We start from the raw sequence: 25,932 nt of genomic DNA on the forward strand, positions 1-25,932 counted from the left end.
TCATTTAGACATAGTGGCTACCCATGTGGTTGATATCCATCCCCAGCCCCTCCAGAGGTTAAGCTGATCCCATAGACTTAAAAACACCACCCTAACTCACATTGTTAGACTATCTGGTATGTCCAGGCCCCACCCTAGCTCACATTGCTAGATCATCTGGTATGACCCAAGGTACAAATACAAAGACACTTCTATAAGGCACGGCATTGCAAAAAATTAGATATTACCTATCAGAACTCAAGGGCAAAGACCAGACATCCCATTAGGCAAAATTAAATTCTTTACTATGTGGTGGCCAGAGGTGGGGTTCTGTTCCTTGAAATGTGTTATACTTGTTACACAACCTGACTAAAGTAAATTAAGGAAGAAACTAATAAGATACATTGCCACAATTAACTTTTGTGGTAGGTAGTTCCATTTAGAATGGAAATATTAAGATCTGATACAAAGAAAGATTCTCAGCAAAGTGGAAGGATTTTTTTTTTCACAAAATCTTTTGAAACATTTCCTTTTCAAACAATAAGATTTTCATCTAAATTGATCTAATTTGTTAACACATTATTCTTTATCTTCACTGGTGATCTCAATAGGTATTTGTGTTTTAAGAAGAAAGGGAAAGATAATTTAAACATGACTTGACACTGATACTTGATAGGATTCAATGTAGAGGTTGATGGATAAATTCTTGATATTGAAAGGAAAACCTTAAAGGGATGGGGAATAGAGCCAATCCTCGAAGAAATATGCACTTATTCAAAAAGAAGTATATAAATCATTACCCTATTTACACTGCATTAGACTGGATTACAAAAACAAAATCAAACAAAAAACAATGACCACAGCCCCCCGAAACAAAACAGCTCCTTAGAGTTTTGTGTTTAAAAATAATACAGATTATCTGTTACTGCTTGGATTAGGAATACATTTTAAAATCAAGTTAACAAATTAACAGTTCCTTTGAAGCATAGTCACTGAAATAATTTTCATTGCCCCTTCCAGGTTTTTCATATTTAACACCAAAGCAAGAAATTAACACAAAAGAAAAACCCTATGTATGCATGTATTCCCTACCTTATGCCAGAAATAATAAAAGTAAGATTATAAAAATACATACAGTGTAAACAATAAAATTAAAATTAGGAAAAAATGGACATGGAAAATTGAACATTGGGAAAATATTGTTTAATCAAAGTCAGATGTTAGATTAGTGTATATAATGCATGCATATCCCCCAATTAGAGTTGGTTAGTCAGTGTTGAGTAAGAAAAAAAGAGTAGATAAATATGAATGGTTATTGACAATTAATTCTGGACATTTGATTCTGTTTTTAATGTTTTACTTTTTGTGATAAACTGTCAAATAAAAGATTTTCAATTATTTATGATCCATTGATGTAGATATCTATTTCCAGTTAAATTATTAATCCATAGAATTAAATGAAATTTTAAATTGAAATGTAGACAATATTATATACAAAACATATTTATAACTGTGTTGAATAAAGAAACTAAGGTAAATATAAAAATGAAAGATGTGGGGAAGCTATGTGTAATCTTTTTTTTTTCCTTATACCTCTGCATTTTAAAAATTTCCTTTAGTGTATATCATTGTAATTAAAAAGTGAACTAGGGGTGCCTAGGTGGCTCAGTTGGTTAAGCCTCCCACTCTTGATTTCTGCTCAGGCAATGATCTCAGGGTTGTTAGATGGAGCCTAGAGTTAGGCTGGGTATGAATGCAAAGTCTGCTTGAGATTCTCTCTCCCTTTCCCTCTGCCCTTCTTCCCCACTCTCTCTCTCTCTCTCTCTCTCAAGTAAATAAATAAATCTTAAAAAAAAGGTAAACTGTAAAGCTAAGATTATTGTCTAACTATAATAGTAAATATAGCAGTCACTGATAATTTTATGAGTGAGACATATGCTAAATTAATATAATACTTATTTATATTCTTAAGCCAATAAAATGTTTTACTAACTGCACTACATAAGTATATTACACATATTACCATTCTTCTCTGTATCTTTTTATAAGACTTAATTATGTGCCCATGACATAAACTTATCCAAAAACTCCAACTATTTAGGTAAGCTAAAATATCAATTATTTAATATTTGTGTTGTAACCAGTATTTTATTCAGGTTACTGCTTTTAGAGAAAATATCTAATGTCACAAAAACAAGTAAATGCAGTACAAAAACATTACTACTGAGAAATCTATTTTATATAGGGTTTTGTAAGAATTAAAAAAAAACCTCTAAGAAGTACAATTAGAAGTTCTCTTGGTGAGCTAAAGAAAGTGAATTCAAATAAATCTGCCATGAATAAATAATAATCTCTTTAGCTTTAGTTCATATTCCATGAGTTTTCACTTGTTCCAGCAGACATAGCAAACATGATCCAATATAAAGTTACAAATTAATCCACTTGCACAGCTTATCTAATTCCTTACTTTTAAAATATCAGTTCCTTTTTTAATAGGGAGCTATGTTTTTTCTAGTAAATAAAGCATGCCTAAGAAGTCAAAAAATAAATCATAAAGTGAATAAAGGCATGTTCTTGAGAGCAGCCGCGATCATTGGTGTGAAGATACTGACTGAACCATGGTAGAAAAATACAATATATAGACTGAAGTGTTTCATGATATTTGTTTAGGAAAAATGAATTTTAGTGGACATTCATAGTGAATTTTAAGAACTCCAGTACTATACACGTTGTCTCAATACGTCTGTTTTGTATGCGATTGCAGTTTCTTGGAGATAAGGAAGGAATTGACATCGAAGAGAGAGGGGAAAGAACTTGGAAGACACCTCTGTGAGATGTCCATACTGAAAACAAAAAGGAAAATCCTGACTTTAGGGATTCCTTTTGGTATCATCTTTGAGTCCATTGTCCTCTGTCAGTATTTAATAAAAGAATTTGTCTTCAATATTCCCTTTCACCTATCAGATTTTTTAAAATCTGCTAGAAACAGAGAATCAGGTAAATAAATGATTTAACACAATGACAGGTCTTTCCCAATAGTGTGGCAGTAAAGCTTTTGGGGACTTTCATCAATGTAATTGGTAAGCATAAAATTAGATTCAGTACTCTGTTGTTAATGAGCAGTTTCAACTTTATTGCTGTTAGACTTTCTGGGGTTTGCCGTGTTTGCATTGCCTAATTTGATGTGCTTGTGGTGAGATCTGTATAGATGCCTGAGGAAAAAAAATCCTATCTCTGGGATAATTGAGCATTTTTGCACAATACACATTTGCAATTTTATCTAGAGTGATTTTTTTCAATTATACATAAACCATGGTTTCCAATGAGATCCCTTCAGGTTTTGAATAGGAACTTTTTTGTTTTCCCACTCCTTCCATCAAAATACTCTCAGATTGTAGACTCCACATTGTAATTTTGTTGTTGAAGTTTACTTTCCAACATCTGTTGTAGTGATTTTCTTAGTGATGTGTAAGAGAATACTTGTTGAAAACTGCATTCCATTCTTAGTGTGGTAGCATCTGCTGAGCTCGAGCAGGCACAGTCATCACCCCTTTTAATCTGTGCAGGTGCAATTACTGCTATTTGTTCCTTTAGTAGCAAAGCTACTATAATGAACAGACACCAACTTTTTAGCAACAGTCCTGGAAAAAAAAATGGATAAAATAATTTTTTAAAAAATGTTTCCTTCGGATGGTATAATACTTCCAAAAACAGATTTAAACACACAAGAAGTATTTTTAGATTACTCTTTGAGTAAACAACTATATGTCTCTCAAATTTGCAATAATTAAGCTTAGTAATATCTGATGCTCAATACTCCATTGATGCTGATACATTTTATTATTAACAATTAGCTCAGTGGTCCCCTAACGAATGTAAAATGGAAATATAATGTCATGCTTTAAAAGAATCAAAAAACAGAGGAGGCTATTAACTGGCCATCTCACTCGGTATATAAAATAGAAAACAAATGACACTACAGTTGTTATTCTCCGATCTTGGTATCTGTTAAGTCTGCCTCTGAAAGAAGAGTATGTTGGAACATTTTCTAGTTTGGTCATTTTTATAGCAAAAGTAACGAATATTCTGGTTAATCTCCAAATCTTCAAAAGACCGGTCTGATCCAGTGTTCCCAGGGAACATTTCTTATCCCAAAACATTTATTTAATAGGTTTTACTGAGCATCTAGAATGTACAAAGCACTTTGTTAGATGCTGTGAAGATAAAAATGAGCTGGTTTGACAAAGTTAGTATCCTTGGAGGATACTAGTTTTGTGTGTGAGGCTCACACACAAAACTATAATATAATAAGAAATGAGTCAGTATTATGAAAAATTATATAAATAAATAAAAGGGACTCCAGGAGAAGAAGTCTTTTTTTTTTTTTTTTTTTTTTTGTATTTTGTTTCTCTTCCCAGCTTGAAGGATCATTTGGAAGTACCAATTAGCTAGGGTTTGAGAGAAAAGATTTAGGGAACAATGAGGTAAATGTTACTCCAGGCAGAGGAAAGAGTGAACAAAAGCCAGAGATGTGAATACCTGGGATGTGTTTGTGGGATACAAAAATGGTTTGTTTCACTAGGCTGTAAGGAACATAAAGAGGGAAAAATAAGGGATAATATTAAAACTGAAAAGGTGTGTGTTGGCTAGGGCCAGACATTCTTCTTTTAAGGAGGAAAGCTACTCATGAATGGTTTCTACCCTATCCGGGAGCATTTTGGATGTGTCAATCAATCTGAAGTCCAAATCAGCCCAGAAAGCCTCAGCCTTTAAATCTTATGGGAGGTTCAAACTAGGACTCCATGGCATGTGGCTCTGCCTGTTTCTTGAGCCTGTGCACCTGGAATGCAGGGACAATAGAATGCTAATAGGTATGATTCCTCCCATGCCTTAGAGGAGCAAATAGAGGATCTTATTTTCACACAGTGTTTTATGGGTAGGGTTTGCTAGCCACTTTCTGCTGAACAACTACTCACAATGTGCTAACATTAAAATTGTGCAACACACTGCCTGTGAATGTGTGTTATTTTTGTTCCTCAGATGCAGAAATTGAATTGGAATTGTGGGGTAACTCTGGAATTTGAAGTAAGATTTGACTCTAAAGCTAATCTGCCCACCATTCTAATCTCAAAATTTTGTAAATCATAACTGTCTCAAGGCCAAGTTCTCGACTGAAGTGAAAAAAACGACAACAAATCTCACTGATCAATAAGTCAAAGCAGAAAGGTATACACACACACACACACACACACACACGTATAGTGCAAGCAAAATTTGATGAAAATAGAAAGTAAGAAGACTGATTCTGATGAATGGGTGATGCATGCCCAGAAAGAGGACTAAGATTTTTACATCCTTTAAGAGTTAAGTAGAGCCAGCCTTTTAATTCCATGTAGTGTAGACAAATTCCTTAAAAATTAAAATATATGGACTTTTGAAGTATTCTGTGGCATATTCCATGAATTACAATTGTTTAAGATACAACGTTATAACCATTTATCCACATGAATGTGAAAACCTCTACTTCATAATCTTCATGAGAACAGAGAATTCAGTCAAATATATTTGGTCTCAAAGATCATAAAGCATGAGATTCCCATTAATTAAAATATTACTTCAAATACAAATTTACAATTCTGCAGCAAGAAAGAAATGAAAATGCTAAGAAGAGTACTAAGCACACATAAAATGATCTGACAGAGGTTCAGATATATATAACAACCCATGAAGCTCAAACTTTTAATTGTTAGACTCTAAAGTTTCAGATTTCTGGAGCCAAATATTGTTCTGTAGAGAATCAGTGTACATAAAGTCTCCCCCAGAGTACAATTTTTTCTTTAAATTTTCAATTTTTGTTTATATTTTTCAATTATGTGATTAAAAAATAGAATTGATTCAAGAAAGGAATATTGTAGCAGTGTCCAGGCTCTAGCTGTGCAAATTTACTAGAAAGATCTGATTTGAATCCATTAGTTACAAATTCAAAAAATTAGAGGATCCACAAAACAACACTGAGGACAGTAAGTGTTAACATAAAACATCGCATATAATTGTTCTGAATTGAGTTTTGGTGTTTTTCCTCTTACCCATATAAATGACGGACAACAAAGTAGTACAGATAGAGGCTGTTTTCTCCAGTAGTTCTCTGCCTTGGTTGCTAACATACATGAAGCACATTCAGTAGTTTTTATCTTAATCTTTATTTAAGAACAATATAGGACATCAGCTCTGAATTTAAGAATATGTCTGGAGTCTTCCACTGAGATTCTGTAAGGTGCTCCTCCCCCACTATCGTTCCATCCTCCACGTCTACTTGGGAGGCTAGAAATTCACTTCTCCTATAATTATCTGCCAGGAGATTAATACTCCTAAACTTTGGTCCAACACAAATAAATTCTATTCAACAAGTATTTATAAACGTCCACTCTTTGCCCTTTCTGGAACTGGACAAATTAAATACAGGGTTATGATAGAAGACACACACACACACACACACACACACACACACACATCAGTGTTATTGAGTGCCACTGAGTGACAAAGATATTTTTATATGCTATAATGCATATCATAGGATTTTTTCTTAGCATAGTCATTATTGTAATAGGTTATTTTAAATAATTGATAAATGCCAAATCCTTTAATATTTAGTTTCAGGACATTTTAAACAATGTTGTGCTTGTAATGTCAGAGGACAGGAGATTCAAAGACTTGGCAGAATGTCTAAGGGCATTTTTCTATAGTCCAGTTAGAATATCAGAGATAGTAAACTTTTATGATTTCCAAGTTGTATTTTGGGATTTTGCTTTTAAAGATAAAATGTGTCATATTAATTTTCTGCCTTCAAAAGGATTTGTTTTCCTTTATTTGTGATCAATTATATATTGCTGTCTTGAGAGCAGAAGTGACAGTGTCTGTCAAAACTTTGTTTTATTATAAATATCATCTATTGGATTATGTTTATTCAAACCTAAGTAGTTGTGTGTAAAAATAAGCCTGGCTTTTAAAAATGCTAAATAAGTTTTCCCCAGCTTCAACTGAGCCAGTTGATTGGAAGAAATTGAGAAGTACCAATACTGTCATCAAGCCAATGGGATATGAGTTCAGAAAAAGCTCAGGAAACTTCCATGAATGAGATTTAAGATAATAAAATCTTATGTGCTCAGAGGAAATCTCTACTGAAGAAAATTTAATTAGAAGACAGAGATTTTCCTTTAGGAAAAGAGTTACCCCAAGCTGTTCTAGTAAAGGTAACTGACTGTTCTGAAACTCATAGAAGAATCGGAGAAGTATTAAAGATCTTGTTGCTCTTTGCAATGAATGTGAGATGGGCATTATGTATGACATTTCAAAAGTCAGCACTTTTACTACGTAAAATTGCTTACAAGAGGCCGTAAAAAAGTATGAAAAGAAAGTATGGAATCATGGGTTTTTAGAGCAACTTTAAAAATTTCATCAACTTCCCTAATGCCCTACAGGAAGAAATTATTACAAATGATATAAAATAAGCTCCAATCTGTGTTTCATCATACTTTCTAAACTCACTCTTGTTTGTGTTTCTGTACCTTCATTCAGTTGTGGTTGATTAAAATTCTTTTACTTTTTATATGAGATGCGTATTTATCTTGAAAAAGTTTTGGGGCAGCTGGGTGTCTCAGTCGTTAAGTGTCTGCCTTTGGCTCAGGTCATGATCCCAGAGTCTTGGGATGGAGGCCTGCACTGGGCTCCCTGCTCGGCGGGAAGTCTGCTTCTCCCGCTCCCGCTCCCCTGCTTGTGTTCCCTCACTCGCTGTGTCTCTCTCTGTCAAATAAATAAATAAATCTGTAAAAGAAAAAAAAAGGAAAAAAAGAAAAAGTATGTAAAAGCAGTGCCATAGTTATTGAGCCTTAAAGTGTGGTGTTGGTTATATCATCTAACACACAGTAAGGTGTTGCTTGGTGAAAATGGAAAGGCAAAAAGGAGCATGAGACAAGAGACTTCATGAGGGTTTTGGGGTGCTTCAGACTAAGCAATGTTGGTCATGAAATATTACTACTGTGGAAATAAATGAAGACAACCCATATGAAAACAAACAAACAAAAACAAGAACTTGCTATAGCAAGGGACCACACACCATCACTTGCCTTTGGCAGAGGCTCTAAGGCAGACAGAGGACTAGGAAAGGCTTATAGTGGAAAGAAGGGAGGGCTTCAAGTATGCCCCGATTGGAGGCTGTAGGCATAGGGATGCTAGAGGCATGCTAGCTAGAAGTGGGTATCTTGTATAGCTTAGCAGATCATATTTGACTTTTTCTGGTAGATCCCATGTTGGAAGTGGGGCACAAATTAGAGTTATCAGTTATCAATTGATAATTATCAATTAAATCTGGCTTCTGGAGGTTGTTTGCTATAGAAGTTGTTGTTTGACTTCCTGGACTTGTTGTGGCAGACTGGGGATCAGTGTGCTACTTATATATATATATATATATATGGCCTTATCATTGTATATTCAGTCTCTGATGTCCTGTGTGCATATGTAACAAGCAACTGATTCCATGTATGTGTTTATCAAATATCATGCATTCCATTGAAAAATTGCCCTTGTAGACATAGGACGAAAAACTGCACCAACTTGCTAGTTGACTATGATTCTACCATGTTAGAAATATGAAGCAGAATGAAATTACAGGGTAACTCTGTAGGTAACAATGGGTAATGTTAATATCATGACTGTGTTTGTAGAATAAGAGAAAAAATATTTCTGAGGCCCAATTTTTCTTATAAGTAGTGTCTCCATTTGCATTTCATATTTTCAAAAATGTGGTTAACATGATGGGATTATTGTAATTGAACCAACTTCCACATTTAGGTAATATTAACTACCATTCAATTTTTCTATCTTTTTGTTTCAAATTGCATGTTTTTCAATTTTATCATATGCTTCTATTTTTAAAACTAGATGAATACCACACTAGTTTATCCAAATTTCAATTTCCTGAATAATGGACTTTAGCTGCCATGAGAGCTAATGTATTCAGTTAAATTTATTAGGCCCTCCAAATCTCCAATATTTATTTACAGTTTCCTCTGAGATTCTTTTCCTTGAGAAAATAAATCATAAACATGTCAAACATGCTAGTTCTAACATTTAACAAGATAATAAATGGTCTTATAAAACTGCACTAAAGAAAAGAAATACAAAGCTAATCTTGTAATTCTATTCTAACAATAGTTTTAGAGGTCTGGAGCCAAAGTTTTGGTGTTCCCTCTCTGGAGATCACAAAGCACAAAGTACACTCTTATGCAAAAATGACAATCTGTACATATACCTTTAAAAAGGAATTCTCATTGAATTACTTGGAAGATTGAGTTAATTCTAGGGTTTTCTTCAAAGTCAATTATCTTAAAAGTGTTGATTTTACTCTTGTTACCAAATAAATCAATCAGAATATCCTTAGGGAGGACCTACTATGTCAAAGGTGTACTAGGCTTTATGGAAAAGAGGGAAAAAAAACCTAAAACATAATCATTGCTCACAAAAATACAGAATAACAAAGAGTACCTGAATAAAAAGAAAAAAAAGAGTACTATATTAAAAATGTCAAATAAATGTGATCTTTGCATTTCACTTATTGTAAGATACATAATAGAATTTGTCTTCCAGCCCATGGAAGATTCTGATAGTAGCTTTCAAAATGTTCCTAATGTTAAAACCTGAAGATGCTAAGAACTAAACTTTTTTCAGTGGTCAAAGGATGAATTTAAGAAAAGCAGTAACTTCATTTCTATTTCAAATACTTAAGGAACCGGCCTACCTGTTAAATATATATTGTGAATTAAGTTGTCAGTGAAAAAATGTCTAGAAGAAAATATTGCTATGGGTCAGAAGAGTAGAGCCTTAGGTTGTGTATTTAAATGTGAAAAGGAACACATTGGAGAAAAGAAAAGAATACAAAATAGAAGTGGATATGAAGTGTTCCTTATAGCTACAAGAGGATGAGGATCCCACCAGAGTGCTATAAAATATCCTGTGGGATATATTTGCTATGCATTATCTCCTGTGCAAATTATTTTAATTAAATTTAGATCCACAGGGCGCCTGGGTGGCTCAGTTGGTTAGGCGACTGCCTTCGGCTCAGGTCATGATCCTGGAGTCCCGGGATCGAGTCCCACATCGGGCTCCCTGCTCGGCAGGGAGTCTGCTTCTCCCTCTGACACTCCTCCCTCTCGTGCTCTCTGTCTCTCATTCTCTCTCTCTCAAATAAATAAATAAAATCTTAAAAAAATAATAAAAAATAAAATAAATTTAGATCCACAATTGCCATGTGTTTTGAAATTTTAGAAAAAAATGTTCCATTGGAAATCTAATCTAGGGTTTGAATAATAATCAAATATATTAGAACTTACAGCATTCCTCCTATAAATAACTCAATATAAAGCATTCTTGGACTCTTATTTTCTGAGCTCATAAATAGATTTGTTTATGTAAAAAAATGTATTTTACAAGTGAATCATTAAAACCTGGGTATAAGTAGAGTAATTATAAAATACTTCAGGAGGTCCATCAAACTGTCTAAAGATTCCCCAAGGTGCTATAATGTCTGACAGCTTTGGTATTTTTTACTACTCTAAGGAGAAACTGGACAATCTCCAACACATGTACTGTAATTAATACTTTCCTTAAGTATCTTTCTTCCCTTAATATTTAACCTAAGTTGATAATTGAGAGCTAAAAAGTCAGCCTGTTTACATTTTCTTCTTTTTTCTTTTTCATCTCTCTACTTGACGTGATGAAACGTTTTATCTTTATATTTTTTTTCTTAAAATGTGCCCATCCATATAGAGTATTACAACATGGGTTGGTCTAAATACTTAACTGACATTTTGGGTAGGGGCAGGGAGAGTGAGATAGAGAGAATCTCAAGCAGGTTTTGTACCTGTTGTGAAGCCTGATGAAGGGCTCAATCTCACCACCCTGAGATCTTGACTTGAGCCCAAACCAAGGGTCGGGTGCTTAACCAGCTGAGCCACCCAGGAGCCATTTAAATGACTCTTGAGTTACCTTTAGAAGTTCAGGGCCAGGCACGAGTATGATTCTGATCTTCTTATCACTGAAAAGTAAAACTAAATAGGTTTGGATTCTTAGCTTAAGAAACAAAATAATTCTGATGACTAGTGTCTCTGTGAAAAAAACTTGCACTTATTCTATTCCTTTTCTAAATGCATTTTCCCCAGAGCTTTTTAGAACTACTTCTGGTCTTTTTTTTTTAATTTCATTTTATTATGTTATGTTAATCACCATACATTACATCATTAGTTTTTGATGTAGTGTTCCATGATTCATTGTTTGCGTATAGCATCCAGTACTCCATTCAAAACATGCCCTCTTTAATACCCATCACCAGGCTAACCCATCCCCCCACCGCCACCCAAGGACCCTCAGTTGGTTTCTCAGAGTCCATAGTATCTCATGGTTCATCTCCCCCTCCAACTCACCCCCTTCATTTTTCCCTTCCTACTATCTTTTTTTTTTTTTTAACACATAAGGTATTATTTGTTTCAGAGGTACAGGTCTGTGATTCATCAGTCTTACACAATTCACAGCACTCACGATAGCACATACCCTCCCCAATGTCTATCACCCAGTCACCCCATCCCTCCCGTACCCACCACTCCAGCAACCCTCAGTTTGTTCCTGAGATTAAGAATTCCTCATATCAGTGAGATCATATGATACATGTCTTTCTCTGATTGACTTACTTCCCTTAGCATAATACTCTCTAGTTCCATCCACATCATTGCAACTGGCATGATTTCATTTTTTTGATGGTTGCATAATATTCCATTGTATATATATATATATACCACTTCTTCTTTCTCCATTCATCTGTTGATGGACATCTTTGCTCTTTCCATAGTTTGGCTATTGTGTACATTGTTGCTATAAATATTGGGGTGCATGTACCCCTTCGAGTCACTACATTTGTATCTTTGGGGTAAATACCCAGTAGTGCAATTGCTGGGTCATACAGTTGCTCTATTTTCAACTTTTTGAGGAACCTCCATAATGTTTTCCAGAGTGGCTGCACCAGCTTGCATTCCCACCAACAGTGTAGGAAGGTTCCCCTTTCTCCACATCCTCGCCAACATCTGTTGTTTCCTGACATGTTAATTTTAGCCATTCTGACTGGTGTGAGGTGGTATCTCATTGAGATTTGGATTTGGATTTCCCTGATGCTGAACAGTGTTGAGCATTTTTTCATGTGTCTGTTGGCCATTTAGATTAGATGTCTTCTTTAGAAAAATGTCTGTTCATGTCTTCTGCCCATTTCTTCACTGGATTATTTGTTCTTTGGGTGTTGAATTTGATAAGTTCTTTATAGATTTTGGATACTAGCCCTTTATCTGTTATGTCATTTGCAAACATCTTCTTCCATTCTGTCGGTTGTCTTTTGTTTTTGTTGACTGTTTCCTTTGCTGTGCAAAAGCTTTTTAACTTGATGAAGTCCCAGTAGTTCATTTTTGCCCTTGCTTCCCTTGCCTTTGGTGATGTTTCTAGGAAGAAGTTGCTGCAGCTGAGGTCAGAGAGATTGCTGCCTGTGTTCTCCTCTAGGATTTTGATGGACTCCTGTCTCACATTTAGGTCTTTCAACCATTTGGAGTCTATTTTTGTGTGTGGTGTAAGGAAATGGTCCAGTTTCATTCTTCTGCATGTGGCTGTCCAATTTTCCCAACACCATTTGTTGAAGAGACTGTCTTTTTTCCATTGGACATTCTTTCCTGCTTTGTCAAAGATTAGTGGACCATAGAGTTGAGGGTCCATTTCTGGGCTCTCTATTCTGTTCCATTGATCTATGTGTCTGTTTTTGTGCCAGTACCATACTGTCTCGATGATGACAGCTTTGTAATAGAGCTTGAAGTCCGGATTTGTGATGCCACCAGCTTTGCTTTGCTTTTTCAACATTCCTCTAGGTCTCTGAGGTCTTTTCTGGTTCCATACAAATTTTAGGATTATTTGTTCCATTTCTTTGAAAAAAGTGGATAGTATTTGATAGGGATTGCTTTAAATGTGTAGATTGCTCTAGGTAGCATTGACATCTTCACAATATTTGTTCTTCCAATCCATGAGCATGGAACGTTTTTCCATTTCTTTGTGTCTCCCTCAGTTTCTTTCATGAGTATTTTATAGTTTTCTGAGTACAGATTCTTTGCCTCTTTGGTTAGATTTATTCCTAGGTATTTTATGGTTTTGGGTGCAATTGTAAATGGAATTGACTCCTTAATTTCTCTTTCTTCCTTCTTGTTGTTGGTGTATAGTAATGCCGATGATTTCTGTGCATTGATTTTATATCCTGCCACTTTACTGAATTCCTGTATGAGTTCTAGCAGTTTTGGGGTGGAGTCTTTTGGGTTTTTCTACATAAAGTATCGTATCATCTGCAATAAGTGAGAGTTTGACTTCTTCTTTACAGATGCAGATGCCTTTTATTTCTTTTTGTCGTCTGATTGCTGTGGCTAGGACTTCTAGTACTATGTTGAATATAGCAGTGGTGATAGTGGACATCCCTGCCATGTTCCTGACCTTATGGGGAAAGCTCTCAGTTTTTCCCCATTGAGAATGATATTCGCTGTGGGTTTTTCATAGATGGCTTTTATGATATTGAGATATGTACCCTCTATCCCTACACTCTGAAGAGTTTTAATCGAGAAATGATGCTGTACTTTGTCAAATGCTTTTTCTGCATCTATTGAGAGGATCATATGGTTCTTGTTCTTTCTTTTATTAATGTTTTGTATCACATTGATTGATTTGCAGATGTTGAATTAAATGATTGGTAGAATTTCCCTGGGAAGCCATCTGGCCCTGGGCTCTTTTTTTGGGGAGATTTTTGATTACTGCTTCAATTTCCTTAGTGGTTATGGGTCTGTTCAGGTTTTCTATTTCTCCCTGGTTCAGTTTTGCTGTTATACATCTCTAGGAATGCATCCATTTCTTCCAGATTATCCAATTTGCTGGCATATAGTTGCTCATAATATGTTCTTACAATTTTTTGTATTTCTTTGGTGTTGGTTGTGACCTCTCCTCTTTCATTCATGATTTCATTTATTTGGGTCATTTCTCTTTTCTTTTTGATAAGTCTGGTCAGGGGTTTATCAGTCTTATTAATTCTTTCAAAGAACCAGCTCCTAGTTTCGTTGTTCTCTTCTACTGTTCTTTTGGTTTCTAGTTCATTGATTTCTGCTCTGATCTTTATTATTTCTCTTCTCCTGCTGGGCTTAGGCTTTATTTGCTGTTCTTTCTCCAGCTCCTTTAGGTGTAGGGTTAGGTTGTGTATTTGAGACCTTTCTTGTTTCTTGAGAAAGGCTTGTATTGCTATATACTTTCTTCTTAGGACCGCCTTTTCTGGATTCCAAAGATTTTGAACAGTTATGTTTTCATTTTCATTTGTTTCCATGAATTTTTTTAATTCTTCTTTAATTTCCTGGTTGACCCATTCATTCTTTAGTAGGATGCTCTTTAGCTTCCATGCATTTGAGTTCTTTCCGACTTTCCTCTTATGATTGAGTTCTAGTTTCAAGGCATTGTGGTCCAAAAATATGCAGGGAATGATCTCAAACTTTTGGTACTGGTTGAGACCTGATTTGTGACCTAGGATGTGATCTATTCTGGAGAATGTTTCATGGGCACTAGAGAAGAATGTGTATTCTGTTGCTTTGGGATGGAATGTTCTGAATATATCTGTGAAGTCCATTTGATCCAGTGTGTCATTTCAAGTCTTTATTTCCTTGTTGATCTTTTGCTTAGATCATCTGTCCATTTCAGTGAGGGGGTTGTTAAAGTCCCCTAATATAATTGTATTGTTGTCAATGTGTTTCTTTGATTTTATTATTAATTGGCTTATATAATTGGCTGCTCTCACGTTAGGGGCATAGATATTTACAATTGTTAAATCTTCTCATTGGATAGACGCTTTAAGTAGGATATAGTGTCCTTCCTCATCTCTTATTTAGTTTTTGGTTTAAAATCTAATTTGTCTGATATAAGGGTTGCCACCCCAGCTTTCTTTTGATGTCCATTAGCATGGTAAATGGTTTTCCACCCCCTCACTTTCAATCTGGAGGTGTCTTTGGGTCTAAAATGAATCTCTTGCAGTCAGCATATTGATGGGTCTTGTTTTTATCCAATTTGATACCCTGTGTCTTTTGATTCAGGCATTTAGCCCATTTACATTCAGTGTAACTACTGAAAGATTTGAATTTAGTCCATTATATTGCCTGTAAGGTGACTGTTACTGTATATTGTCTCTGTTCCTTTCTGGTCTATGTTACTTTTAGGCTCTCTCTTTGCTTAGAGGACCCCTTTCAATATTTCTTGGAGGGCTGGGTATGTGTTTGCAAATTCTTTTAGTTTTTGTTTGTCCTGGAAACCTTTTATCTCTCTATTTTCAATGACAGCCTAGCTGGATATAATATTCTTGGCTGCATATTTTTCTCGTTTTGTGCTCTGAAGATATCATGCCAGTCCTTTCTGGCCTGCCAGGTCTCTGTGGATAGGTCTGTTGCCAATATAATGCTTCTACCATTGTAGGTTTCAGATCTCTTTTCCCAAGCTGCTTTCACGATTTTCTCTTTGTCTCTGAGACTCATAAGTTTTACTATTAGATGTCGGGGTGTTGACCTATTTTTATTGATTTTGAAGGGGGTTCTCTGTACTTCCTGGATTGTGATGCCTGTTTCCTTCCCCAAATTAGGGAAGTTCTCTGCTATAATTTGCTCCAATATACCTTCTGCCCCTCTCTCTCTCTCTTCTTCTTTTGGGATCCTAATTATTCTAATGTTGTTTCATCTTATGGTATCACTTATATCTCAAATTCTGCCCTCGTGATCCAGTAGTTGTTTATCTCTCTTTTTTTATTCTCCATTATTTGGTCTTCTATATCACTAATTCTCTCTTCTTCCTCATTTATCCTAGCAGTTAGAGCCTCCATTTTTTATTGCACCTCATTAATAGCCTTTTTGATTTCGACTTGGTTAGATTTTAGTTCTTTTATTTCTCCAGAAAGGGTTTCTCTAGTGTCTTCTATACTTTTTTCAAGCCCAGCTAGTATCTTTATAATCGTCATTCTGAACTCTAGTTCTGACATCTTACTAATGTCCGTATTGATTAGGTCCCTGGCAGTCAGTACTGCCTCTTGTTCTTTTTTTTTGAGGTGAGTTTTTCCATCTTGTCATTTTGTCCAGAGGAGAATAGATGAATGAGAGATCAAAATGTGAACAGGGTAACAATGACCCCAGAAAAATATACAGTAAACAAATCAGAAGAGATCCGAAACCAGGGGAAAAGAAAGAGAAAGAAAGAAAAAAGAAAAAGAAAAAAAAATCAAATATGATCAGCCTGGTGCATAGACAGTGCCACACACTAGATTTTGGGTGCATTTTTGTCTGTTAGAAGAAAGTACCTCCCAAATTTTTAAAGAAGGAAAAACTTATATATGTACAAAAATAAGGGTATTTATGATGAAGGGATGGAATATGACTGTAAAGATGAAAATTATAAAAGATTTTATGAAAGGAATTGGTAAGAAAAGAAGTTGGTTGAATAAAGAAGAGAAATTAAAAACAAAAAAAGGTGAGAATGTGATCGGGCAGGAGACTAGAACAAAACCATACACTAGAGGTTTAGGGTATATTTTGGTCTGTTAGAAGAAACTGTATCTCAAAATTTTAAAGAGAGAACAACTTATATATATACCAAAAATAAGGTTAACTACAATGAAGGGATAGAATATGAATTTAAAAATGAAAAATAAAAAGGATTTTAAAAAATGGGATTGATAACATGTTGGTTGAAAAAGGGAAAAAGAAAAATTAAAAAAAATAGAAAAAGAAATTTAAAAAAATTCAAAAAATTAACTTTGAAAGACTAAAGAATAATGGGAAAAAAGCCATGAATTCTATGTGCAGTATTCCCCTAGTGTTGGAGTTCTGCCGTTCTCATTGATCAGTAAACTTGGTTTTGGCGGGCTGTTCTTGCTGATTTTCTGGGGGAGGGGCCTGTTGCCGTGGTTCCGAAATGTCTTTGCCACAGGCGGTATTGCCCCGCCCTTGCTGGGCTAAGTAATCTGCTCAGGTTTGCTCTCCGGAGCTTTTGTTCCCTGCAAGCTTTCTGTACAGCTTTGGAGGACAAGAGTAAAAATGGCAGCCTCCCAATCTCCTCCCCAGAGGAGTGAGAACTCAGGGTCACACTCCTCAGTGCGCCCCCAGAGAAAAGCAGTCAATCACTCCCATCTCCCTGGTGTCCGGCCGCACTCCGTGCTCACCTGGCCTGTGACCGAGCATTTCTGTCTCTGGCACACGACCTTATTTGGAGTCTCCATACCTAGCGGAGTCCTGCAGTGCGCCCTTGTGTGCTCCCCCTGGGGGAGGAGGGGAGTCTCCCTGGATCTGCCATTTGTTGGGTCCCTGTTGGAGGAGCAAAGGCCCAACTGTGCCGCGGATCACAGTTTATGGCAACCCTGAGCTGAGAGCCCACTCCTAGGCTCCATCTCTGCAGCCAGGTTCCCTGCTCTGATACTTGGGAGCTCTGCTGCACTCAGGCACCCCCGGTCTTTCTGTGACCCTGAGGGTCCTGAGACCACATTGTCCCAGCGAGGGTTCCACCCCCCGCTTAGCCACTGGAGCGACATCCCTCAGCAGAGCAGACTTCTAAAATTTCCGATTTTGTGCTCTGCAGCTCTATCACTTGCCAGTAGCGGCTGATGGAGGCCCCCTCCCCGCACGGTCTATCTTCCCAAATATCGCCTTGGATTCACTTCTCTGCATGTCCTGCCTTCCAGAAAGTGGTCACTTTTCTGTTCAGAGAGTTGCTGCTATTCTATCTAGCTGAATTCCTGGGACCAGAATAAATTTAGGTCTCCTACTCCTCCAACGTCTTCCTCCCCTACTTCTGGTCTTTTATAAAATAGTGTCCTGCTCCAGTTTTAGCCCCTAATCATGTGGTTGATGTCAAGCAAATCACTTCCCATGTACCCAGGAAGAACTCCTCAAGTGCTCACTCTGGGTCATAAGTTGTGTGCCAAGAGTGTTATATCATAACAAAGGATCCATTTTTGAAAATGCTTTCCAGGCACTACATGCTTACTGTACACATATATTCTTTCAATTTTTCTACACAGTTATATTATGAAGTAGGTGTTGTTATAACAGTTTTATAGATGTGGAAACTGAGGTCTAGAGAAGATAAGTTGTTTAGCCTAGGTCCCAGAACTAGTGAGTTACACAATGGGAAAAATGGGAATTTGTCATCGACATCTGTCTTTTAAAGCCCATTTTCTTAAACAGTATGATTTGTGATCTCTTTCCCCCATATGTGAAATTTGGAAGTCAGGCTACAGGAGATTCTCATGTAAACAATGATTTCATAGAAGTGAGTTAGAATAGATCAGTAGTCTCAAGTGCCTCAAAATGTGATCTGAGAACCAGCAGCATCAGCATCACCAGGGAACATCTTGGAGGTGCAAATGATCTAATTCAACCCCAGAATGAATCTAAAACTCTAGGTATGAAGACAGCAATTTGTGCTTTAACAAGATCCCTGGGGGATTCCACTGGTATGGAGTGTAAGAACACTGACTTCAAATCATATTATCTGTGCTTGAATTATGACTCTAATATGTGTCATATTAGCTCTGTGACGTAGTAAGATATTCTACCGCTCTGCCTTTCTCTCTGTCCTTCTACAAAATGGGGATAGGATCATTTTGCCTCAGAGAGTTGTGAGGATTAAAATAGTTAATATATGTAAAATGCTTAGCATTGTACTTGCAATAAACTAAATGTTCCTTAAATATTAGCTATTATTATTTAAAAGTGGGGCTGTAAGCTGTGGGAGAAAGGGTTTCCTCTATCCTCTGTCATTAGGTGCAAACATTTGAAAGGTCCTGAAAGATATAATCTGTCAAGTTCATTCCTATTCTATGAATTCCAGTAACAGCAATGTTTATGCCATGCTTATAATACTACTTCCCATCAAATTTCTTTTCCTGGAGACATTTAACTTATCTTTATGACATATGAATAGGCTTAAAATAATTTTTTTCACAGATAATCTTTTACCAGGACAATAAAAAGAATATGTACCAGACAGCTATGTAAAGTTGTTTTTTTTTTAATTTCTCTCTAAATTCCTTTACTCTGTCCTGACTCTGTTCATCTAAATCCCAGATGTGTCAGATGTGTGCTAACTGTTCACAGACTTTCTATACAAAATCTTTCCTCAGGCAAGCATTTGCTTTTCACTGATCTATACAATAGTTTCCCCAAATCTTTAGAATTGGGATATTTTAATGACTTTAAGTATTGCTAAGCATGTTTACATTCCCCCCTGCCTTATTTGAACAGAGATTTGTGTACTAAAACTCTCCTAGATATTGCAGTATGAAAGCTGAATGAGCCCTAGAATCTGGCCCTGAAAGCTGGATGACATGGGTAACTAACAATTCTATTTAACCAGGCAGAAACAAGTGAGAATAGTAGACATCAATGACTGTGGGAGCAAACAAAGAAGGAGCAACTCTATCTCAGAGGGTTAATGCTAAAACCATCTTCTAGATGATGAATATTTGCACCTATATATGAAAGATGGATCCAATCCTGGGCTAGAGAGACATTTCAGGTGCAGGAAACAAATTTTTCAGAGACATTTGCTTACAAACCTCAATAATCTGGAGAACTGTGTCTGGTGTGGCTGGAGAGAAAGAGCAGTAGGAGATAGGCTAGAAAGAAGGAAAGGGTGGGACTCCTGAAAGGATGTCACATCAACCTGCCAGAACTATAGGGCTGATTTTTTCCTAATTTTGCAGATGAAAATGAGCAGCCCAAGTGTCCACAGATAGATAAGTAGAAAGAAGAGGGGACATATATATTATATAAAGAACGGAATATTATTGGGCACCTGGGTGGCTCAGTCGGTTAAGCAACTGCCTTCGGCTCAGGTCATGATCTCGGACTCCCGGGATCGAGTCCCGCATCGGGCTCCCTGCTCAGCGAGGAGTCTGCTTCTCCCTCTGACCCAACCCCCTCTCATGTGCTCTCTCTCTCATTCTCTCTCTCAAATAAATAAATAAAATCTTTAAAAAAAAAAAAGAACGGAATATTATTATTCAGCCATAAAAAAGAATGAAATCTTTCCATTTGCAATAGCAAGGATGGAGCTAGAGAGTATGATGCTAAGTGAGATGTCAGTCAGAAAAAGACAAATACCATATGATTTCACTCATATGTGGAATTTAAGAAAACAAATGAGCAAAGGGAAAAAAAAGACAAACCAAGAAACAGATTTTTAACTATAGAGAACAAATTGATGGTTACCACAGGGGAGATGGGTAAAGGGATGGGTGAAATAGGAGATGGGGATTAAAGAGTCCACTGTTATCATAATGAAAAAAAAATAAAAATTTTAAGAATTAGAAAAAATAAATTGACCATAAACAACATGGAAAATAAACAGCAGAGGCCAAATTCAAGACCAGGTTTTCTCCCTGCTCCCATCCTGTACTCTTTTTACCACATTAAATACTTACTTAGAATTTCCTTAATCAAAAAAAAAAAGAATATCCTTAATCAAAACATTAAATCACTCATTTAGATACAAGGCATTATACTCTGGTCCAGTATATAGAAGGGATCCCTTTGACAGAGCACATTTTTACCAGTGACCTGATACTCCATTTGCTCATAATGAAGTATTATCCTGAACGTATCTTGGTGCTTTTCCCACCGTAGGCAACTGGAAGTGAGGAGAAAGGGAAGAAAGGAAAGAAACTGATTAATTGTCTACTGTGATTCAGAGAATATTCTAGATTTTTCAGATGCTATGTGATTTGAATGCTCACAACATTCTTTAAGTTAGATATTATCCACTTTTTACTAATGAAGACTCAGATTGAGATATAAGAAACTTGTCCAAGATCATGCAGCCAGTTAAGTGGCAAGCTAAGTTTAGAATCTTGATCTGCTCTGCCCAAGCCAAAATTATCCCGTCTACTTACCCAACTCTGTTTCTCATGAATGACTCTACATTAAGCTCAAAACAAGGCCAATGAGTAAGCTAAAAACATTGATGGAGGAAAGTTTTAGATAGTGTTGTTAAGAAAGGGCATTCTTAGGCAAAGAGAGTAACAGGGCATTTTCAATTCAATCATATAATTAACCTTGCATTTTGAATAGCTTTTGGATTCCAAATTTACAGAAAAAAATAAGAGGTCAAGGGAACATATGGGTGACGAAATAGGGCATGAGGTAGCAATAAGGAAGAATTAGTAAGTGGGCAGGAAGAAATATACTGTACGACAAATAGAATCTCTGGTTCTCAAGGGCTTCATTTGCCTGCTTAAATTGTATTTGCTTTGTGAATGTACCCAATACCCATTACTCCACATTTCCCAAAGGATCAGTGTTCCAAATGATCAGATTTTGTCCCAGATCTCAAATATCTAAACATTTAAAAATTACCATTGTTTTTTTTTTAAAGATTTTATTTATTTATTCATGAGAGACAGAGAGAGAGAGAGAGAGAGAGAGGCAGAGGGAGAAGCAGGCTCCCAAGGAGCAGGGAGCCCGATGTGGGACTCGATCCCAGGACTCTGGGATCATAACCTGAGCCGACAGCAGATGCTTAACCATCTGAGCCACCCAGGCGCCCTAAAAATTACCATTGTTGACCAAGCTAACTTCTAGAACACATTTATACTTCATCAGAGGAGGCTATTAGTTCAAGCTCCTAGGCTGGATTCCATTATGTGAGAGCCTATTCTCCATCAGAGGAAGAGGGCTTCAATACCTGTTTGAGCCTATTCCAGGCTTCTTCACAAATTTTGGATACTCAAGTTAATTCTTCAGTGTTTAACTACCTTTCGTCAAGACCCTGATCATATCTGTGATAAATATTTATTATACAAAGATGGAAAGTGAGAGAAGTTATAAAAAGTTGAGTACCATTTTTAGAGAATCCTATGCAATTCTTTATATTTATATTAGAAGTGGCTTATTTTGCTGAAGGAAAAATTACTTCATTACTTGACTCTGTATTAATGTATTAGTTGGAGTAATAACAAAGAAATTTGTCATTATAGTTTTTTTTATTAGCCAGATATTTTGCTGGTAGATGAACTACAAATCACTTAGACTAGGAAGTCATTTGTGATGATTTTTTATTATTAAAAATAATACTAAAAATTATGAGCATATCTATTGAATACTTGCAGACATTTTTCTAGACCAAGGCCAAAGAATAAATACTTTGGCTTTGCGAACCACATAGGATCTATTGCAACTACTAAACTCTGCTGGCACAAAAGCAGATATATGAGTGAATAGGTGTGATTGTGCTCCAGTGATACTTTGTATACAGAGAGTGAAATACAAATGCCATGTGGTTTTTACATATTATGAAATGTTGTTCTTTGATTTTTTTCAGCTATTTAAAAAACATTCTCAGTTCATGGTCCTTACAAAAACAGGTAGTAAGTTAGATTTTTCCGTGGGTTATAGTTTGCTCATCGTTGTTCCAGACATTTACTTTTTTCATCTCAAACTGTTTCATCCATCTTGAGGTAAATTTATTATCTCAGTTGCCTGGATGATGAAACTAAGTATCAGAAACATTTAACTGACTTGAACATTACATAGCAAGGCAAACCTTTGGCAATTTTCCTTACCTCTCTGAGTCTTAGTTTCTGCATATGCAAACTGCGAAAAAGTACCCACGTTTATAGTGGCATTATGGGGATTAAAGAAAGTAATTTATTTATTCAAGCACGATTTAATTCTTCCTAGTTGCAGACTCTTCCCTGAAATACTCAAGTTCCGGGGATATACAGTGTACAAAGCGAGTCTTGCCATTGCCTGTATGAATCTTACAGTTAAGTTTATAAGATATAAGATATACAATAGGAACACCTGGGTGGCTCAGTCAGTTAAGCATCTGCCTTCAGCTCAGGTTATGATCCCAGGGTCCTGGGATCGAGTCTCATGTTGGGCTCCCTGCTCAGCGGGAAGCCTGCTTCTCCCTCTGCCTGTTGCTCCCCCTGCCTGTGCTCTCTCTCTCTCTCTCTATGACAAATAAATAAAATCTTAAAAATGATATACAATAAATAAAAATTATAATTAACATCAAGACATAACATAAACATCAAGAGATCAAGACATGAACAAAGCAGAGTACAAGAAATAATGCTAGAGAAGTAAGACACATAAAGGCACATTAATAAATTTAGACATTATCCCAAGAACAAAAGTCATGAAGAGTTTTAAACAATGAGGAAATAATATTAAACTTGCATTTCGAAAAGGTCATTCTCCTGCAATATGAAGCATGGATTGGCAAGTGGCAAGAATGGGTCAGGGATACCAGTTCAATAGTAGATACTATGGTTCAGATGAATGATGACTGTGGCTTGAATTAGAGTAATGCCAAGAGAAAACTAAGAGAAATAGTCAGATTCAAAAAAATATTAACTAATTGGATTTATTTTAAAATATTTATTTCATGTCTACTTATACCACCCACTTTCTGAGGTTCTGGGGAGATAGTGAAACAAAAGTCAACGTGTCTGCTTTAATGTAAGAATGATGGACAATGTAGAGTCAAAAACTGGCTATTATACGCAAACAATGAACCATGGAACACTACATCAAAAACTAATGATGTACTGTATGGTGATTAACATAATATAAAAAAACAAACAAACAACAAGGTAATATGTAGCCATAGTTCTTATTACTTCATATTTTGTCCCCAGGGAATTTGTTCAACAATTACAGCTCAACAGAAGGGGAAAGTCTAAAGCACAGAAATGCTCACTTGTGTATCATTTACTTTTAAAAAGAAGAAGCTTATGTAAAGTTGAATTGTATAATAGCATTGAAATCATACATTAATACAACTGGTATTACATATCTATTGAATTACAATTACTATAAAGAGTGAAGAGAACCATGAGGGAGAAGTTTTTATAAGGTTATATGAAATCATAAAATAAAGTTATATTTATATGATTATTATAAAAAAGTTACTTCCAGGTTTTTGCTTTAAGATAAACTGTCTAGATGGTGGTAGCATGAAGTGAGATAAGAAAAAATAAAAGGACAAATGGACTTGGTGTATATTGATTAAAAACTCTGACTAAAATTCTTTATAGTTCTTCCTTAGTACATTTTCTCCTCTAAGGTTCTTTAGGACCACAACCAAAACGAAAGAGACAGTAGGTTTATGGCTCTCTAAAACAGCTTTACTATTCTTTCAGCTTTCTTCTGCCCAGAGAATTAAAAAAAAAAAAAAAAATGGAGGAGAAGGCATATATGACTGGAGTTACAGAACAGGAGCAGACATATCTGATATGAGCAGTTATCAGAAGAAAACTATTAATGTACCGTGCCTCTTTCCCCATCCCCCCAAATACACGTTTTCTCCAGGGTAGCAACTGTTCTACTTTCAAATGGCTTATTTGCAGCTTTTATACACTAATTGAGTACAGCATTGACAGAAGCTTGGGTTCTAGGGGTGACTCTCTTCATCCAAGGTGGCTCCTATCAAGATCATTACCAGTCCTACAAAAAACACCCTACTTCTTTTATTTCTTTTTTCTGGGACCCCTTGAACATGGTTAGTACTGCCAATAATTTTCCTCAGAATGATATTTACCCATCAATAGAGTTCAATTGCTGAATATTTTTAGCTAATGATTATTCTGCCATCAAGCAAGTTGTTTCCAGAAGTGAATATATGTATGTGTGTGTATAGTTGAACTAACACAAATAGATTTGTATTTTATGCCCTTTACACACAATAAACTATATTCATAAATGGTATTTTTCAAATACTCCAGAGCTGGAAGTGGAATTATTCTAAGGTCTCCCAGTTAGGTGATCTGAGAACTTTAGCAAATGGAGATATTCCTTAAATAAAACATATACAGAGAGTGAAATGATAAGCTATTTCTTGACTTATTGTTTAAAGTGCCTATGAAGTTTGAAGTGGATCTGTCCACTAGGCAGTTGTATACACTCGTGTGAACCTCAAGAAAAGGCTTTGAGCTGGAGATAATAGACTTGGCAATTATTTTCTTTGTATATGATTTGAAACTATGATAGTGAATGAAATTACTTAATGAATTGTCTGGAGAATATTAACATTTGAAAGATGTAAAAAGAAGACCTCAGCAAAAAGAATAGAGGAAGAGCCCCTAAGATGTAGAAGTTCAAAGCTGACAGCCACAGAAGCCAAGAAAAATTTGTTTCAAAGTGGTATATTGTACCAAAAGCTCCATAAAGGGCCATTGGATTTATCAAAGCAGAGTCTATATTAGTGATCTTGACCAAAATGGTGTCAGCAGTAAGGTTGGAAGTTTGCTGCAGTGAGGAAAGAAATGAGGGTGAAGTGAGAAAATCAAGGCCATGAGTATAATAGCTCTTTCAAGAATTTTGGCCTAATAGGGGATAGGGAAAAGGCTAATAAATTATTGTTTATTTTTCATTTTTTTCTTTAAGTTGGGAGAGACCTGAACATGTCCCAGTAGGGATAGAAGAGATCCAGTGGGAAGAGACGTTGAAGGTCCAGGCAGAGGTGAATAAGTGATCGAAATCACTGGCAAAACAGGAGGGGAAGGAATCTAGGAAATAGATAGAAGGTTTATTTTCAGGATGATACCCTGTGCTTATGTTAAATAACGGTGAAGTAGGAAAATATGAATGCATGGTAGATATGCTTGTCAGCTAGGTGTCAGAGAGTGACGATATTTCCTTCTAAATATTTTTATTACAAAGTAAGTAAAAGTGAGGAGGAATGAAGTAGGATGGTCAAGGTATTGGTATTTATTTAATATTTTGTATTTGGATAATCATTTTGGAGAAGAGGATAGTATGATCTTGAACAGGAGAAAAGGCCAGATGGACACTGGTGATCATGAATTACTAG

At 35.9% G+C, this 25,932-nt stretch overlaps 1 protein-coding gene across 6 annotated transcripts in view; it reads left to right on the forward strand.

Annotated features, from left to right (window-relative positions):
• NAALADL2 (N-acetylated alpha-linked acidic dipeptidase like 2) overlaps positions 1 to 25,932 on the forward strand; it is a 1,313,911-nt gene that overhangs the window by 1,206,334 nt on the left and 81,645 nt on the right. Inside the window, exon 12 of one of the 6 annotated variants that reach the window (XM_027587313.2) lies at positions 2,744 to 2,935. The exons of the other annotated variants lie outside the window; for them this stretch is intronic. Coding sequence (XP_027443114.2) covers positions 2,744 to 2,812 — 69 coding nt within the window. The 3' untranslated portion in view covers positions 2,813 to 2,935. Of the gene's footprint in view, positions 1 to 2,743; positions 2,936 to 25,932 lie in introns of those variants that run through there. 6 annotated transcript variants of the gene reach the window in all.

This window comes from Zalophus californianus, chromosome 1, assembly GCF_009762305.2.
Source record: "Zalophus californianus isolate mZalCal1 chromosome 1, mZalCal1.pri.v2, whole genome shotgun sequence".
Classification (NCBI taxonomy): Eukaryota; Metazoa; Chordata; class Mammalia; order Carnivora; family Otariidae; genus Zalophus; species Zalophus californianus.